At 32.4% G+C, this 15,228-nt stretch overlaps 3 protein-coding genes across 5 annotated transcripts in view; 2 read left to right on the top strand and 1 right to left on the bottom strand.

Moving 5' to 3' along the window:
• The window catches only part of Lgr4 (Leucine-rich repeat-containing G protein-coupled receptor 4), a 154,548-nt gene extending 153,581 nt beyond the window's left edge, over window positions 1–967 (top strand). Inside the window, exon 21 of the mRNA XM_088049831.1 lies at window positions 661–967. Coding sequence (XP_087905957.1) covers window positions 661–723 — 63 coding nt within the window. The 3' untranslated portion in view covers window positions 724–967. The remainder of the gene's footprint in view (window positions 1–660) is intronic.
• On the bottom strand, window positions 853–5,839 carry LOC148180595 (translational activator of cytochrome c oxidase 1-like). The gene is made up of 3 exons (XM_088049840.1): window positions 5,552–5,839; window positions 5,353–5,506; window positions 853–1,399 (listed from the first exon to the last, which is right to left on the bottom strand). Exons 1-3 carry the CDS (start codon window positions 5,736–5,738, stop codon window positions 955–957), a joined length of 786 nt encoding a protein of 261 aa, XP_087905966.1. The 5' UTR covers window positions 5,739–5,839; the 3' UTR covers window positions 853–954.
• A 2,921-nt stretch (window positions 5,840–8,760) lies between these two features.
• On the top strand, window positions 8,761–11,351 carry LOC148180594 (cytochrome P450 4C1-like). 3 transcript variants are annotated; one of them, XM_088048292.1, is made up of 6 exons: window positions 8,761–8,810; window positions 8,859–8,941; window positions 9,010–9,876; window positions 9,917–10,303; window positions 10,348–10,736; window positions 10,782–11,351. In XM_088048292.1, the coding sequence occupies exons 3-6, from the start codon at window positions 9,705–9,707 to the stop codon at window positions 11,289–11,291; spliced, it is 1,458 nt and encodes a 485-aa protein (XP_087904418.1). In that variant the 5' UTR covers window positions 8,761–8,810; window positions 8,859–8,941; window positions 9,010–9,704; the 3' UTR covers window positions 11,292–11,351. The 3 variants fall into 3 exon arrangements, with proteins under 3 accessions (XP_087904418.1, XP_087904427.1, XP_087904435.1); XM_088048301.1 differs by having other exon boundaries at window positions 8,761–8,941; window positions 9,010–9,248; window positions 9,311–9,876; XM_088048309.1 differs by lacking the exons at window positions 8,761–8,810; window positions 8,859–8,941 and having other exon boundaries at window positions 9,786–9,876; window positions 9,931–10,303.
• The last annotated feature ends 3,877 nt before the right edge of the window (window positions 11,352–15,228 follow it).

The following is a 15,228-nucleotide window of genomic DNA, read 5'->3' as shown; positions in this document are numbered from 1 at the left end:
AAATCGCACAGTTTTAGATTCTGCGTGAAATTCTGCGTCAAATGAGCACAAATAACTTGAGTTTGCTCTACAAATAAACGAAATATTGACCAAAACCTGAGTTCAAAAGGTCTTTTTCAGAGGTGATTTTGAACGATTTTTTCGGAGCGAAAACGACGTTCAATATATCAATCGAAAGAGCAGCTCAAAGTCTATCGACAGGCCAAGTCTCAGATCAGTAGGTTAAATACTTTTCGAGTGGCGGCCAAAAAACAAAAAATTCAAAATTTTCCTTTGAGTCAGAATTTTTTTGCGCAAAAGGACGACTTCTAAAGAAAAAAATCGAGAGAAAAACGATGGCCCAGACAGTTTCTTTCCATCTGTCATAGTTTCGAAGACACCGAGCATAAAAGTTTCGTAACTAAAAATCCGAAACTTTAAACGGTCATAACTTTGTCATTTGTTGTCACACGTCAATTTTAAGGACAGATTTGGAATCTGGGCGAAATTCTGCGTAAAATGAGCCTAAATACCGCCAGTTTTCTCTAAAAGTAAGCGAGAAATCGACCGAAGAAGTTTACGTACACGAGCTCATTTCTCTGTCATTCCCCGAGAACTGTCAGCCGTTGGACATTTTACCGTCAAGTTCCGACACACGTCGTCTAATCCGTTTTTTTCCAGGGAACCCAAAGCAGCTTGACAACGAGCAAAAACAGTTGGAAGCGGCCCGCCACAGCCGTCTGATAATTGTAAAAACGTATTTTCCGCTCGTCTTAGTTTGACCTAATTTCACACTGGACTTGGCTCCAGCCACTGTACATAACCTCACTTCTAAGTGTCAAAATCAAATGGGGAAATACGTTTCAAACAATGTAAATAGTACAATAAGTGTATTTTTATATACAATAATTACATTTAAGATATCACTGTGATTTTTAATGTTAGACCACTTGAATGTATCTATGTCAAATAAATTCACGCAATATTATCTGACAGTTTGACCACCTCAGGCATCGCTTCTAACTTCTCGCACAAGCTGGCGCACACCTTCAAATCCTCCTCGTCCAGCTCCTGCACCTTCAAAGGGATAAACTCGACGCTGGCGCTCGTTATCTTGTAGTTGAACCCTTCGAGCGCCGCGACGACGCGCTTCAAATTCGACGCCCCGCAGATAAACCGCAAACTGTTGTCTTCCAAGGGGGCGACGTCTTCGGCGCCTGCTTCGATGGCGTGGTCGGTCGCGGCCTCCACACTCTCGCCGCTCTCAACGTCTATTATTCCTTTCTGGTTGAACAGGTGGAGGCCGCCCCCGTCGCTGTACTTCCCTTTGTTTTTCCTCAGGAGGGTTGAAATGTTCTGTCGCAATGCGTGGAGGTTGTTGGTGAAGACCTCGCAGAGGATGATGCAGCCTCCAGGTCCCCTGCAAACCGGAAAGTGCCCGTTTTCAAGTTATTTAAGAAACAAAAATGATGCTCAAACTTGACGCTGAGCATCATGTGATCAAAATGAACCAAAATAGTCTTATAATTATGTGCTTATTCTGTGCTGCAATTTTTTAATTTTGTGCTCTTTTCGTTTCTGAGTTATTCCAATAAACAAATTTGAAGAAGCAACCTGAAACACAGATTTTAACGGATTACAAATTGTAAATATTATTTTCAGATTAAACTTTGAATTTAAATTTTGAACATTTTTTACTAAAATTCGTAACTTTGAAAATTTTTTAGATTTTGCAATAAAATTTGGGGAGAATACAGCTTTTGAGATGTTTATTAACTGTCTAAAATCACAAAATTATGAAACAAAAAACTTAAATTTTGGAAATTTTTATACGAAAAACAAAAACCAAATTTTGAAGATTTTTAACTAAAACTCGTAATTCTGATAATTTTTGAGATATCGCAATGAAATTTGGGGAGCATTTAGCTTTTGAGATGTTCATTAACTGTGTAACATCACAAAATTATGCAACAAAAAACTTAAATTTTTATACGAAGACGAACCAAAAGTTTTGACGATTTTTAACTAAAATTCGTAACTCTGGTAATTTTTGAGATTCCGCAATGAAATTTACGGAGAATACAGCTTTTGAGATGTTTATTAACTGTCTAAAATCACAAAATTATGAAACAAAAAACTTAAATTTTTAAAATTTTTAACGAAGACGAACCAAAAATTTTGAAAATTTTTAACTAAAATTCGTAATTCTGGTATTTTTTGAGATATCGCAATGAAATTTGGGAAGAATTCAGTTTTTGAGATGTTCATTAACTGTGCAAAATCACAAAATTATGCCACAAAAAACTTAAATTTTTAAAATTTTTATACGAAGACGAACCAAAAGTTTTGAACATTTTTAACTAAAATTCGTAATTCTGGTATTTTTTGAGATATCGCAATGAAATTTGGGGAGAATTCAGTTTTTGAGATGTTCATTAACCGTGCAAAATCACAAAATTATGCCACAAAAAACTTAAATTTTAAAAATTTTATACGAAGACGAACCAAAAGTTTTGAAGATTTTTAACTAAAATTCGTAACTCTGGTAATTTTTGAGATTCTGCAATGAAATTTGCGGAGAATACAGCTTTTCAGATGTTTATTAACTGTCCAAAATCACAAAATTATGACACAAAAAACTCAAATTTTGGAAATTTTTGTACGAAAAAGAACCAAAAATGTTGAATATTTTTAAGTAAAATTCATAATTCTGGTAATTTTTGAAATTTTGCAATGAAACTTAGAGATATTACAGCTTTTGACCTGTTTATTAACTGAGCAAAATTACAAAATTATGGCACAAAAACTCAAATTTTGGAAATTTTTATACGAAAATAAACCAAAACTTCTTTAACTAAAATTCGTAATTGTGGTAATTTTCGAGATTTTGCAATAAAATTTGGGGAGATTACAGATTTTGACATGTTTATTAATTGTGCAAAATTACAAAATTATGGCACAAAAAACTTGAACTTTGGAAAATTGTATACAAAGGCGAACCAAAAATTTTGAAGAATTTTAACTAAAATTCGTAACTCTGGTAATTTTCGAGATTTTGCAATAAAACTTAGGGAAATTAGAGCTTTTGACCTGTTTATTAACTGAGCAAAATTACAAAATTACAGCACAAAAACTCAAATTTTGAAAAATTTTATACAAAAAAGAACCAAAAGTTTTGAAAACTTTTAACTAAAATTCGTAATTCTGATAATTTTTGAGATGTCGCAATGAAATTTGGGGAAAATACAGCTTTTGAAATGTTTATTAACGGAGCAAAATCACAAAATTATGACAGAAAAAACTCAAATTTTGGAAATTTTTATACCAAAAAGAACCAAAAATGTTAAATATTTTTAAGTAAAATTCGTAATTCTAGTAATTTTTGAGATTTTGCAATAAAACTTAGGGAGTTTACAGCTTTTGACATGTTTATTAACTGTGCAAAATCACAAAATTATAACACAAAAAACTCCAGTTATAAAAATTTTTGTACGAGAAAGAACCAAAAATTTTGAAGATTTTTAACTAAAATTCGTAATTCTGGTAATTTTTGAGATTTTGCAATGAAATTTGGGAAGATTACAGCTTGTGACCTGTTTATTAACTGTGTAAAATTACAAAATTATGGCACAAAAAACTCGAATTTTGGAATTTTAATATAAAAATGAACCAAAAGTTTTAAAGATTTTTAACTAAAATTCGTAATTCTGGTAATTTTTGAGATTTTGCAATGACCTTTGGGGAGATTACAGCTTGTGACCTGTTTATTAACTGTGCAAAATTACAAAATTGTGGCACAAAAAACTCGAATTTTGGAATTTTATTATGAAAATGGACCAAAAGTTTTGAAGATTTTTAACTAAAATTCGTAATTCTGATAATTTTTGAGATATCGCAATGAAATTTGGGGAGAATTCAGCTTTTGACATATTTATTAACTGTGCAAAATCACAAAATTATGTCACAAAAATTGTGGCACAAAAAAACTCTGGTAATTTTTAAGATTTTGCAATGAAATTTAAGGAGATTGCAGATTTTGACATGTTTATTAATTGTGCAAAATTACAAAATTATAGGACAAAAACTCAAATTTTGGAAATTTAATATGAAAAAGAACCAAAAGTTTTGAAGATTTTTAACTAAAATTCGTAACTTTGATAATTTTTGAGATTTTGCAATTAAATTTGGGGAGATTACAGCTTGTGACCTGTTTATTAACTGTGTAAAATTACAAAATTATGGCAACAAAAACTCGAATTTTGGAATTTTAATATAAAAATGAACCAAAAGTTTTAAAGATTTTTAACTAAAATTCGTAATTCTGATAATTTTAAAGATTTTGCAATAAAATTTAAGGAGATTGCAGATTTTGACATGTTTATTAATTGTGCAAAATTACAAAATTATAGGACAAAAAACTCAAATTTTGGAAATTTAATATGAAAAAGAACCAAAAGTTTTGAAGATTTTTAACTAAAATTCGTAATTCTGGTAATTTTTGAGATTTTGCAATGACCTTTGGGGAGATTACAGCTTGTGACCTGTTTATTAACTGTGCAAAATTACAAAATTGTGGCACAAAAAACTCGAATTTTGGAATTTTATTATGAAAATGGACCAAAAGTTTTGAAGATTTTTAACTAAAATTCGTAATTCTGATAATTTTTGAGATATCGCAATGAAATTTGGGGAGAATACAGCTTTTGACATGTTTATTAACTGTGCAAAATCATAAAATTATGCCACAAAAAAACTCAAATTTTGGAAATTTTTATACGAAAAAGAATCAACAATTTTGAAGATTTTTAACTAAAATTCGTAACTCTGGTAATTTTTGAGATTCTGCAATGAAATATGCGGAGAATACTGCTTTTAAAATGTTTATTTAATGTGCAAAATCACAAAATTATGACACAAAAAACTCGAGTTTTAGAAATTTTTAGACGAAAAAGAACCAAAAAATTTGAAGATTTTTAACTAAAATTCTTAATTCTGATAATTTGAGAGATATAAGAGAGATTACAGCTTTTGACAAGTTTATTAACTATGCAGAATCACAAAATTCTGGCTCAAAAAACTCAAATTTATGAAAATTTTATACAAAGACGAACCAAAAGTTTAGCACTGTGATGCATGATGCTCAAACTTAACGCTTCATTAAAGAAAATTCGTTGAAATCTGTATTTTGCGTTGCCTTCTATTTCCTGCACGTTTTTTGAAATAACTCAAAAACGAAAAGAGCACAGAATTCCAAAATTGCAGCCCAAATTAGCACAGAATTAGCCCAAAATTATGACATACGTTTGAAATTTTTTTGCTATGCATGATACTCAAATTTGACGCACCTCTATTTGAGGGGGCGGAAAGACTCACTTTAATTCAAGCAAGTGGGGTTTGGTGTTGGACTTGTCGTTTTCGCAGCTCTTGATGACGCTTTGCATGGTGGCGGTGGGCATGCTGACTCGCCGGCACTGCTCCATTACGTTTTCTAGTTGGAGGTTCTTTTTGGGGTCGCTCGAGCCCCCTTCTAAAAAACAAAGGTTAAAATTAGAACACCAGGGGGCTAAATTACCTTGAATGGCGACTTTGATTTGGCGGCCTAGTTTGGTGAACAGCGCTGATCGAGCTCCGTCTTTGGCCGCTTTGGTGTGGCGGATATTTTGCCATTTTGAATGACCGGCGTATCGTCGCCAGGTTAGACTGAGCGCGTCGCTGATGGCACTGCTGCGGAGGCACTTGGAGGTGATTGTTTTGAGCATTTTCACGGTGAAATCGTGCGAAAGATGGAATTAACCTCAAAGTTTTGGAGTGACAGTGACACTATTGGACTATTGACATTGAAAGTGTCGGTAATAAAGATCACTGTAGTGTTGAAGGTCAAGAGCGTGTGGCTATGCAACCAGTAATACACACTATTTAGTCCGAGGGGGTTTAAAAAAGGCTCCGCGGGCTTCGATTTGGTTTGGGCCCGTCAAAGCGCAGTTTACATAATAATTATAATAATAATTCAGAAAAAATAAATTACTTCAGAACATTAAAAAAGGAGTAAAAAAGGAAAATTTTGTACTGGAAATAACTGGAAAAACTATTTGTTTCTGTTTAGCACAGGTCTAAATTAGTAACTCCTCCAAATTTGGTTGCTTTGGTGTCAAAAATGCCCGAGTTACACTCGTTTCAATAAAAAAAAACTTTTTGTTTATTTTTCAAATAAAAAATTCTAAAATTTGTCTCTTTTGGCCCATAATTTTGCAATTTTGCACAATTATTAATCAAGTCCAAATTAATAATTTCTCCAAGTTTGATTGCTTTGGCATTAAAATTGCCAGAGTTACACGCTTTTTAACAAATTAAATTTTTTTTCGCTCATCCTTCAAATAAAAAAAAAATCCAAAATTTGTCTCTTCCGGTCTATAATTTTGTAATTTGACACAACTATTAATCAAGTCCAAATTAATAATTTCTCCAAATTTGATTGCATTGGCGTTAAAATTGTCCGAGTAATATGCATTTTAGTGAACAAATTGTTTTTTGGTTCTTCCTCCAAATAAAAAATTCCAAAATTTGTCTCTTTCAGTCTACAATTTTGCAAATTAACACAGTTATTAAATGAGTCTAATTTAGTAACTTCCCCCAATTTAATTGTTGTAGCGTAAAAATTACCAGAGGTACAAGCTTTTTAACAAAAAAAATGTTTTTTGTTCATCCTTCAAATAAAAAATTCCAAAATGTGTCTCTTCCGGTCTATAATTTTGTAATTTAGCACAATTATTAATCAATTCCAAATTAGTAATTTCTCTAAATTTGATTGCATTAGCGTTAAAATTACCAGAGTTATATGCATTTTAGTGAACAAATTGTTTTTTTGGTTCTTCCTCCAAATAAAAAATTCCAAAATTTGTCTCTTTCAGTCTACAATTTCGCAAATTAGCACAGTTATTAAATGAGTCTAATTTAGTAACTTCCCCCAATTTAATTGTTGTAGCGTAAAAATTACTAGAGGTACAAGCTTTTTAACAAAAAAAAAGTTTTTTGTTTATTCTTTAAACAAAAAATTCCAAAATTTGTCTCTTCCGGTTTATAATTTTGTAATTTAGCACAATTATTAATCAAGTCCAAATTAGTAATTTCTCTAAATTTGATTGCATTAGCGTTAAAATTACCAGAGTTATATGCATTTTAGTGAAAACAATGTTTTTTGGTTTTTCCTCCAACTAAAAAAATTCCAAAATTTGTTTTTTTTGGTCTATAATTTTGCAATTGCGATGTTATTAATCAAGTCTAAATTAGTAATTTCTCCAAATTTTATTGCTTTGCGTTACAATTGCCAGAGTTACACGCGTTTTTTACAAAAAAATATTATTTTTGTCCAACCTCCAAATAAAAAATACCAAAATTTGTCTCTTCCGGTTTATAATTTTGTAATTAAGCACAGGTATTATTCAAGACCAACTTAGTAATTTCTAAAAATTTGATTGCATTGGCGTTAAAATTGCCAAAATTATACGCATTTTAGTGAAAAAGATGTTTTTTGTTCATTCTTAAAATAAAAAATTCCAAAATTTGTCTCTTCCGGTCTATAATTTTGTAATTTAGCACAATTATTAATCAAGTCCAATTTAGTAATTTCTCCAATTTGATTGCATTGGTCCTTAAATTGCCAAAGTTATATGCTTTTAGTAAAAAATTTTTTTTGTTCATTCTCAAAATAAAAAATTACAAAATTTGTCTGTTCCGGTCTATAATTTTGTAATTTAACACAATTATTAATTAATTCTAATTTAGTAATTTCTCCATATTTGATTTCTTTGGCACTACAATTACTAAAGTTAAGCGCTTTTTAATAAAAAAATTGTTTATTTATTCATCCTCGAAACAAAAAATTCCCAAAATTGTTTCTTTCGGTCTATAATTGTGTAATTATTGCAATTATTAATAAAGTCCAAATTAGTCATTGCTCCATATTTGACTCCATTGGTGTTAAAATTGCCAAGTTTATATGCATTTTAATGAAAAATGGTTCTTTTGTTCTTCCTCTAAATAAGAAATTCCAAAATTAGTCTCTTTCATTTTATAGTTTTAAAATTTAGCACGGTTATTACTTAAGTATAAATTGAAAAATGCTTAAAATTTGATTGCTTTGGCGTTAAAATTACCAAAATTACAAGATTCGATACAAAAATCGCTTATCAAAAAATAAAAAGAAAATCTAAAATCAGCCACTTTTGTTGTATAATTTTGAATTTTAGCTCAGTTAACAACCAAGTCAAAATTAATAACTTCCTTAAATTTCAATGTTGTATCGTGAAAGCTAAATTTATACCTATATAAACGAAAAATCAGAAACTATATTTGTTTTTGAGTTGTTGTCTCTAATTTGGTCAATTTCTCGCTTATGGTTGGAGCAATTATACGTTATTAAAACTCAATCTGTGCAGAATTTCACGCTGAATCCAAATCTGTTTTAGTTTTTTTCGTACGTCAAGAAATAACAAAGTTATGGCCGATTAAAGATTTGCGTTGTCGGCAAAACGTGATATCTTGGAAACTTGGACAGATTTGAAAGTTGAGATTTTTTTCGTTTTATTTTCTAGAAATTCGCTCCTTAATTTTCAGTTCAAAAATTCTTTTTCGCTTATTTTAATTGTCAGTTCTCTGCCGTTACCAATTCTTTCACTCCATTCTTCCTATTTCTTTGTGTATTTTTTAATTCCTAATTTTTAGGATTCTCATTCATTTCGCGCCCAAGTACGCCACAAAAGACGGTACTGCCAACCTACCATAACCAAAGTAACCAACTGACCCAGATGACATCCGGATGACAGTAGTCAAAAGTGAGGTTATATGGTCTGTTTACAAATGTGAAACTTCCTAAATTCCAGGAATTAAACGACTAAACGATGGAAATTAGAACGTAGACACAAAAACTGAGGTGACTGGTGCCCAGGCAGCCCCCTTGGAGCAGGTAAAAGAGAAATATGATGATTGCTCGGCCCCAAACAAAGAACGAACCAAACTAACGCGTTATTTCAGCGATGGAGGAGTCCTGGAGGATGTTGGAGCCCTAAAAGAAGTGTTACTTTGGGAGAGTTTAACCTCAACGGGTTCAACGCATTCTGCAGCCCCGTCAGCAGAACAAAATGGCGTACCGACCGCTACTGATCTGATAACGTTTTCGTTAAAATCGCGTTAAGGCGAATTTGAATCGCTACAAATTATACATCAATCGAAAGAGGAGATTGAAGGCTATCGCCCGTCCAAATTTCAGATCGGTAGGACAAGGGGTTTAAGAGAGGCAGTCAAAAAACGAAAATTTTATTATTTTTTTTTATAGTCGCGTTGTTTTTTTTCAATTTTGGAGATTTTCAACGAGAAAAACGATGGCGGAGATGATATGGAGCACCGAAAATTATCGTTTGTTCATATTTACGAGAATTGTGAGCAAAGTTTTGGATGTTATAGATACAGCTAGTTTAGATATAGACAGATACAACTGCCAACACATAAAAGTACAAAATGTTAGCATTAAGTAACCAAAGAAATTTTTCCAAAGGTGTTTGAAAAATTGCCAAAGTTCGGTAGATGAAACTAGATAAGAAAAAGTAGATTTTAATGTACCTAGAAGCCTTAACTGAAATGATTGAAACATCACTTCAACTTAGGATCGAATAAGTGTTATAAAAAGAGCTGAGAATTTTTCAAGTTTAGTTTATAAACTCGAAGACACCATGAACTTCTTTTCGACAGCCGCACTCCTCACGTTGCTCTTCTATTTCCTCCTCCGCTTCTTGAAACGAATTCGACGCTACGCCGTCATTTTGTACCATGTGCACAAAGTTCCAGGTCCCCCAACTGAAAGTTTTCTTTGGGGCAACGTAAAGTCCATCCTAGCTTGCAGAGGTAAATTCCCCCTAAGTACAACCCTGTTAGTGAAAAACAGAAAAGGGTTTTCAGGTCTTCCGGCGGTACAGTCTTCATTACTTCCCCATCTGCAAACAGTGGATGGGTCCGGTGGCGGTGTGTTTAATTCTTCACCCTGAAGACATAAAGTTGGTGTTGGCCAACAGCAAACACCTCGAGAAGCCTATTTTGTACAACAGCGTCCGCGGGTGGTTAAGAAATGGTGCTCTAGTGGGCCCGGTGAAGATATGGAGGCCCCGCCGGAAGGTTTTACTACCAACGTTCCATTACAGACTTCTTCGAGATTTCATCGGAGTGTTCAATGAAAAGACGCTTGAGCTAGTTGAGACTCTGAAGAAAGAAGTGGGGAAACCTCACACTGAGGTCAATGAGATCATCGGCGAGTTCGCTCTGCAAACCATCGAAGGTAAAAACGATCCTCCTCGGACTTTTCTTCATTTGGTGTTATAGAAACGGTCCTGGGGACGAAAGTTAGTCCAGCCAACAAATACCTCGAAGCCCATAGTCACCTTTCTAACTTTGTGAGTCATCGGAATCAAAATCTATATTTACTCGTCAATTGGATTTATTTCTTCACCACGAACTTCTTCAGAGAGTGGAAAGTTCTTAGAAATCTGCATCGCTTCACTGATCTGGCAGTCAAAGGAGAAGAGCAACGCCGCCAAAGCGTGGAGAAAAAGACAATACTTGATCTTCTCCTGAAGAGGAAGATGGAAGGTGCGATTGACCACCTCGGCATCTGTGAAGAAGTGGACGGTTTGTTATTCGGAGGCCACAACACCATCACCGCCGCAATTTCCTTCGGACTCATGGAGTTTGCTTGCCATCCCGAAATCCAGGTAAGTAAATACGAAGACTGCACCTCCGTCTTACCGAAATTGCAGGATGAAGTTCTACAAGAAATGCAGAGAGTTCTTGGCGACTCCACTAAACCACCCACCTATGAAGACCTCCGCGAACTTCACTACCTCGAGCGTTGCATCAAAGAAGTTCTTAGACTGTACCCGAGTGTCCCTCGCATTGCAAGGACGTTGGGCGAAGACGTTGTTTGCTCTGGTTACAAACTGAAGAAAGGCACATTTGTGCAGATTAGCATCTTCGATCTCCATCGGAATCCTGAGCTGTTTCCTGAGCCTGAGAAATTCGATCCTGATCGCTTTCTTCCTGAGAACTGTAGAAAGCGACACGCGTTTGCCTATTTGCCGTTTAGCGCAGGACCGCGGAATTGTCTCGGGCAGAAGTTTTCCATGTTGGAGTTGAAGAGCGTTTTTTGCGCGATTTTAGGAAATTTTAGATTAGAGGCGGTAGATACGCCGGAGCGGGTTGCTTTTGTTATGGATGTTGTGCTTAGAACCAAAGAGAATGTTAAAGTTAAATTTGTGCCAAGATTTTGATGTTGCCATTGAATAGAACCAAAAGCTTGCTTTTGGTAATAAACGCGTTTCTCGTTCTGATTGCCGATTTTTATTGCTTTTATAACCTTTTCCCCGTTTTTTTGGACGCCTTTTTATTCAAACTCGGGAAAAACCTTCTAACAATAAATTTTACCAACTGCAATAATGAGCACAAAATCCAAAATTTCCGTTTATGCTCCGTAATTCAATCAATTTTAACGATAAAACAGAGAAATTTAGTGGACTTGTTCCTTTCTAATTAGGGATTAATTTACTGTACCAAGTTACAAAATTTTAAAACAAAAGGTTAAAATTTTGGAATTTTTATTTTCGAAGACGAGCAAAAAATACAAAATTTAATTTATCTGACAGTTTTGACGCTAAAACAGTGAAATTTTGAAACAAAAATTACAAAGTTGGTGGACATGTTCCTTTCTAGAAGTGTATTCAGTATACTAAATTACAAAATTGGGGAACAAAAAGTGAAAATTTTTCTAATTTTTTCTTCTGAGATGAGAGAAAAATTCAAAATTTTCACTTATCCGCCGTAAGTCGGACAATTTTAACGATAAAACAATGAAATTTGATAGACTCGTTCCTTTCTAATTACGGATTTGTTGTACAAAATTACGAAATTTTAGAATGAAAGGTTAAAATTTTGGAATTTTTATTTTCGAAGTCTAGCAAAGAAATCAAAATTGTCGATTTAGACGCAGTACATAGGACAATTTTAAAAGTAAAATAGTGAAATTTGATACACTTATTCCTTCCTAGATGTGTATTTAGTGTACCAAATTTCAAAATTTTGGAACCAAAATTACAAATTTTGTAAATTTTAATTTTCTAGGATCAGCAAAAAATTCAAAATTTTCGTTTATGCGTCGTAAGTCGCTCAATTGTAACGATGAGACAGTGAAATTTGGTGGATTTGCTCCTTGCTAATTGGGCATTTAGTGTACCAAATTACAAAATTTTAAAACAATAATTACAAAGTTTTAGAATTTTTTTTCTGAGATGAACAAAAAAGTTTTTTGTTTATATGCCGTAAATCGGACATTTTGTAAAAGTAAAATAGTGAAATTTGATAGACTCGTTCCTTCCTGATTACGGATTTATTTTACCAAATTACAAAAGTTTACAAAAAAAAATTAAAATTGTGGAATTTTTATTTTCGAAGACTTTTTAATTACACACAGTAAGTCGGACAATTTTAACAGTAAAATAGTGAAATTTGGTTGACTTATTCCTTCCTAGATGTGTATTTAGTGTATTTAGTGTAATTTAGTTTTAAAGTTTTAAAAATTTGGGACAAAAATTTCAAATTTTGAGAATTTTAATTTTCTAGGATAAGCAAAAAATTCAAAATTTTCGTTTATGCGCCGTAAGTCGCTCAATTGTAACGATGAGACAGTGAAATTTGGTGGATTTGCTCCTTGCTAATTGGGCATTTAGTGTACCAAATTACAAAATTTTAAAACAATAATTACAAAGTTTTAGAATTTTTTTTCTAAGATGAACAAAAAAGTTTTTTGTTTATATGCCGTAAATCGGACATTTTGTAAAAATAAAATAGTGAAATTTGGTAGACTCGTTCCTTCGTGATTACGGATTTATTTTACCAAATTACAAAAGTTTACAAAAAAAAATTAAAATTGTGGAATTTTTATTTTCGAAGACTTTTAATTACATACAGTAAGTCGGACAATTTTAACAGTAAAATAGTGAAATTTGGTTGACTTATTCCTTCCTAGATGTGTGTTTAGTGTATTTAGTTTTAAAGTTTTAAAAATTTGGGACAAAAATTTCAAATTTTGAGAATTTTAATTTTCTAGGATAAGCAAAAAATTCAAAATTTTCGTTAATGCGCTGTAAGTCGGTCAATTTTAACGATAAAATTACAAAATTTTGAATTTTTCGCTTATCCTATGTAATTTTTGTTTCAAAATTTTGTAATTTTAAACGCCATACTTAAGTCGAACAATTTTAACAGTAAAGCAGTGAAATTTGGTGACCCCTTCAGAACACTTTGTTTTTTTAATCATTTTGCCGTTTTTAAGGTAACTTTTGCAAAGGTAAAATTTTTTAAAGAAATTGCCCGTTTTTTCGAAGTCACTCTTTTTTAAAAAGTCAAAATTTTAAGAAATATATCTTGTTTTATCAAACGTGAATGCGGTTTTGGCCAAGAAAAGTTACCATTTAAAAACACTTAAAATTCGTCTTTTTCCTCTGTTTTTCTGTTGGGCCACTTCAGAATACTTTGTTTTTTAAGCACTTTACCCCTATTTTAACTAAACTTTTAATTAAAAGTTAAAATTCGCCTTTTTACCGTTTTTTTTGGGCCACTTTAGCATAAAATCAAAACGGTTTCGTTCAAACAAGTTCATGTTTTAAAAAGCAAATATTTTAACCATTTTACCATGTTTTTATGGTAGATACCTATATTTAAAAAATAAAATGTTACTGTTAACACGTGCATTAATAGAAATTCGTTTAATACAAAGAGGAAGACTGTCAACCAAAATGACTGACAAAGTCACTATTGGAGATGCCAAAGCAACTATAGTTAATGGAAATTCATCCAAAACATATAAGGGAAATGTAACCAAATGAAAATGAATTTCAAGTTGAACTATGTGATGATGGCAAAAGACATGTGGTTGTTCTATGTGAGAAAATAATAAGTTGCAGCAGCCAGAAGGCTATGGTTACTTTACAGTTTAGAAGAGGATGATGTGTGGGAGAAATGTATTTTAAGTTTCATGATGAAGCACAGGCTTCAAGTCGAAATTGCCACCTATTAAGAGACTATAATTTGACTGAAAGATAAGAAACGCCAAACAGTAGTTTAAACTTAGTTATTTCTAAAATCTTGTTTGCAGTTCTGATCAGACTTTGGTGAATTAATGCGATTTTAATAAAGAAATTGATACATTTTTTATTTTTATTTTATTATTATATAAATTATTTTATTTATTTTTGCATGCTATAATATTCTGACGATTGGACTACCTAAAGAATATAATCTAGATTCATTCATGAATATTGTATTATTTTTGGAGATTTCTATTAAATTTTATAAGGGGTGATATACAGGGTGTCCCAGAACTCATGACCCAGAGAGCAAGGGAGGGTGCCGACAGCAATACAGATGGTAAATATGCAGACGATAGTACGTGTCCATAGTTACCGATTTTCAAATTCTGTTCAGCTTCCGGATTGGCTACCGTTTTTTGTCTTAACTCCATTATTTTATGAGGTGGAAAATTTTTGTTTCGAAATTTTGGTTCAGAATTGTTGCCTTCATACGCCTTTTTTCTGTGGGTCAGAAATGCAGGGTTTGTTAAAAAATTTTAACTTTTCAAAAGTAACCTTGAAAACCGGGGCAAAATGATTAAAAAAACAAAGTATTCTCAGGGGGCCTTACTAGTAGTCACTGCTTTACTGTTAAAATTGTCCGATTTAAGTACGGCGTATAAATACAAAATTTTGAATTTTTCGCTTATCGCGAAAAAACCTAAAATTTGTAATTTTTGTTTCAAAATTTTGTAATTTGATACACTAAATGCCCAATTAGCAAGGAACAAGTCCACCAAATTTCACGGTTTTATCGTTCAAATTGAGCGACGGCGCATAAACGAAAATTTTGAATTTTTTGCTTGTCCTAGAAAATTAAAATTCCCAAAATTTGTAATTTTGGTTCCAAAATTTTGAAATTTGGTACACTAAATACACATCTAAGAAGGAATAGATGTACCAAATTTCACTATTTTACTTTTAAAATTGTCCTATATACTGCGTCTAAATCAAAAATTTTGATTTTTTTGCTAGTCTAGGAACGAGTCTACCAAATTTCACTATTTTACTTTTACAAAATGTCCGATTTACGGCATATAAACAAAAAACTTTTTTGTTCATCTCAGAAAAAAAATTCTAAAAC

The sequence above is a fragment of the Gnatocerus cornutus genome, chromosome 1 (genome assembly GCF_029298725.1).
Source record: "Gnatocerus cornutus isolate USDA-ARS CGAHR chromosome 1, icGnaCorn1.1, whole genome shotgun sequence".
NCBI lineage: Eukaryota > Metazoa > Arthropoda > Insecta > Coleoptera > Tenebrionidae > Gnatocerus > Gnatocerus cornutus.
Note: the sequence above shows the minus strand (reverse complement) of the source record. Positions and strands in the feature narration are given on the sequence as shown.

Coding starts and splice junctions, on each gene's coding strand:
- LOC148180595 (XM_088049840.1), bottom strand. CDS start 5,738: ATGCTCAAAACAATCACCTCCAAGTGCCTCCGCAGCAGTGCCATCAGC. Junction 5,507..5,551: donor AATCAAAGTCGCCATTCAAG/GTAATTTAGCCC, acceptor TTTGTTTTTTAG/AAGGGGGCTCGAGCGACCCC. Junction 1,400..5,352: donor CCCCACTTGCTTGAATTAAA/GTGAGTCTTTCC, acceptor TCCGGTTTGCAG/GGGACCTGGAGGCTGCATCA.
- LOC148180594 (XM_088048292.1), top strand. CDS start 9,705: ATGAACTTCTTTTCGACAGCCGCACTCCTCACGTTGCTCTTCTATTTC. Junction 10,304..10,347: donor CGCTCTGCAAACCATCGAAG/GTAAAAACGATC, acceptor TTGGTGTTATAG/AAACGGTCCTGGGGACGAAA. Junction 10,737..10,781: donor CTTGCCATCCCGAAATCCAG/GTAAGTAAATAC, acceptor CCGAAATTGCAG/GATGAAGTTCTACAAGAAAT.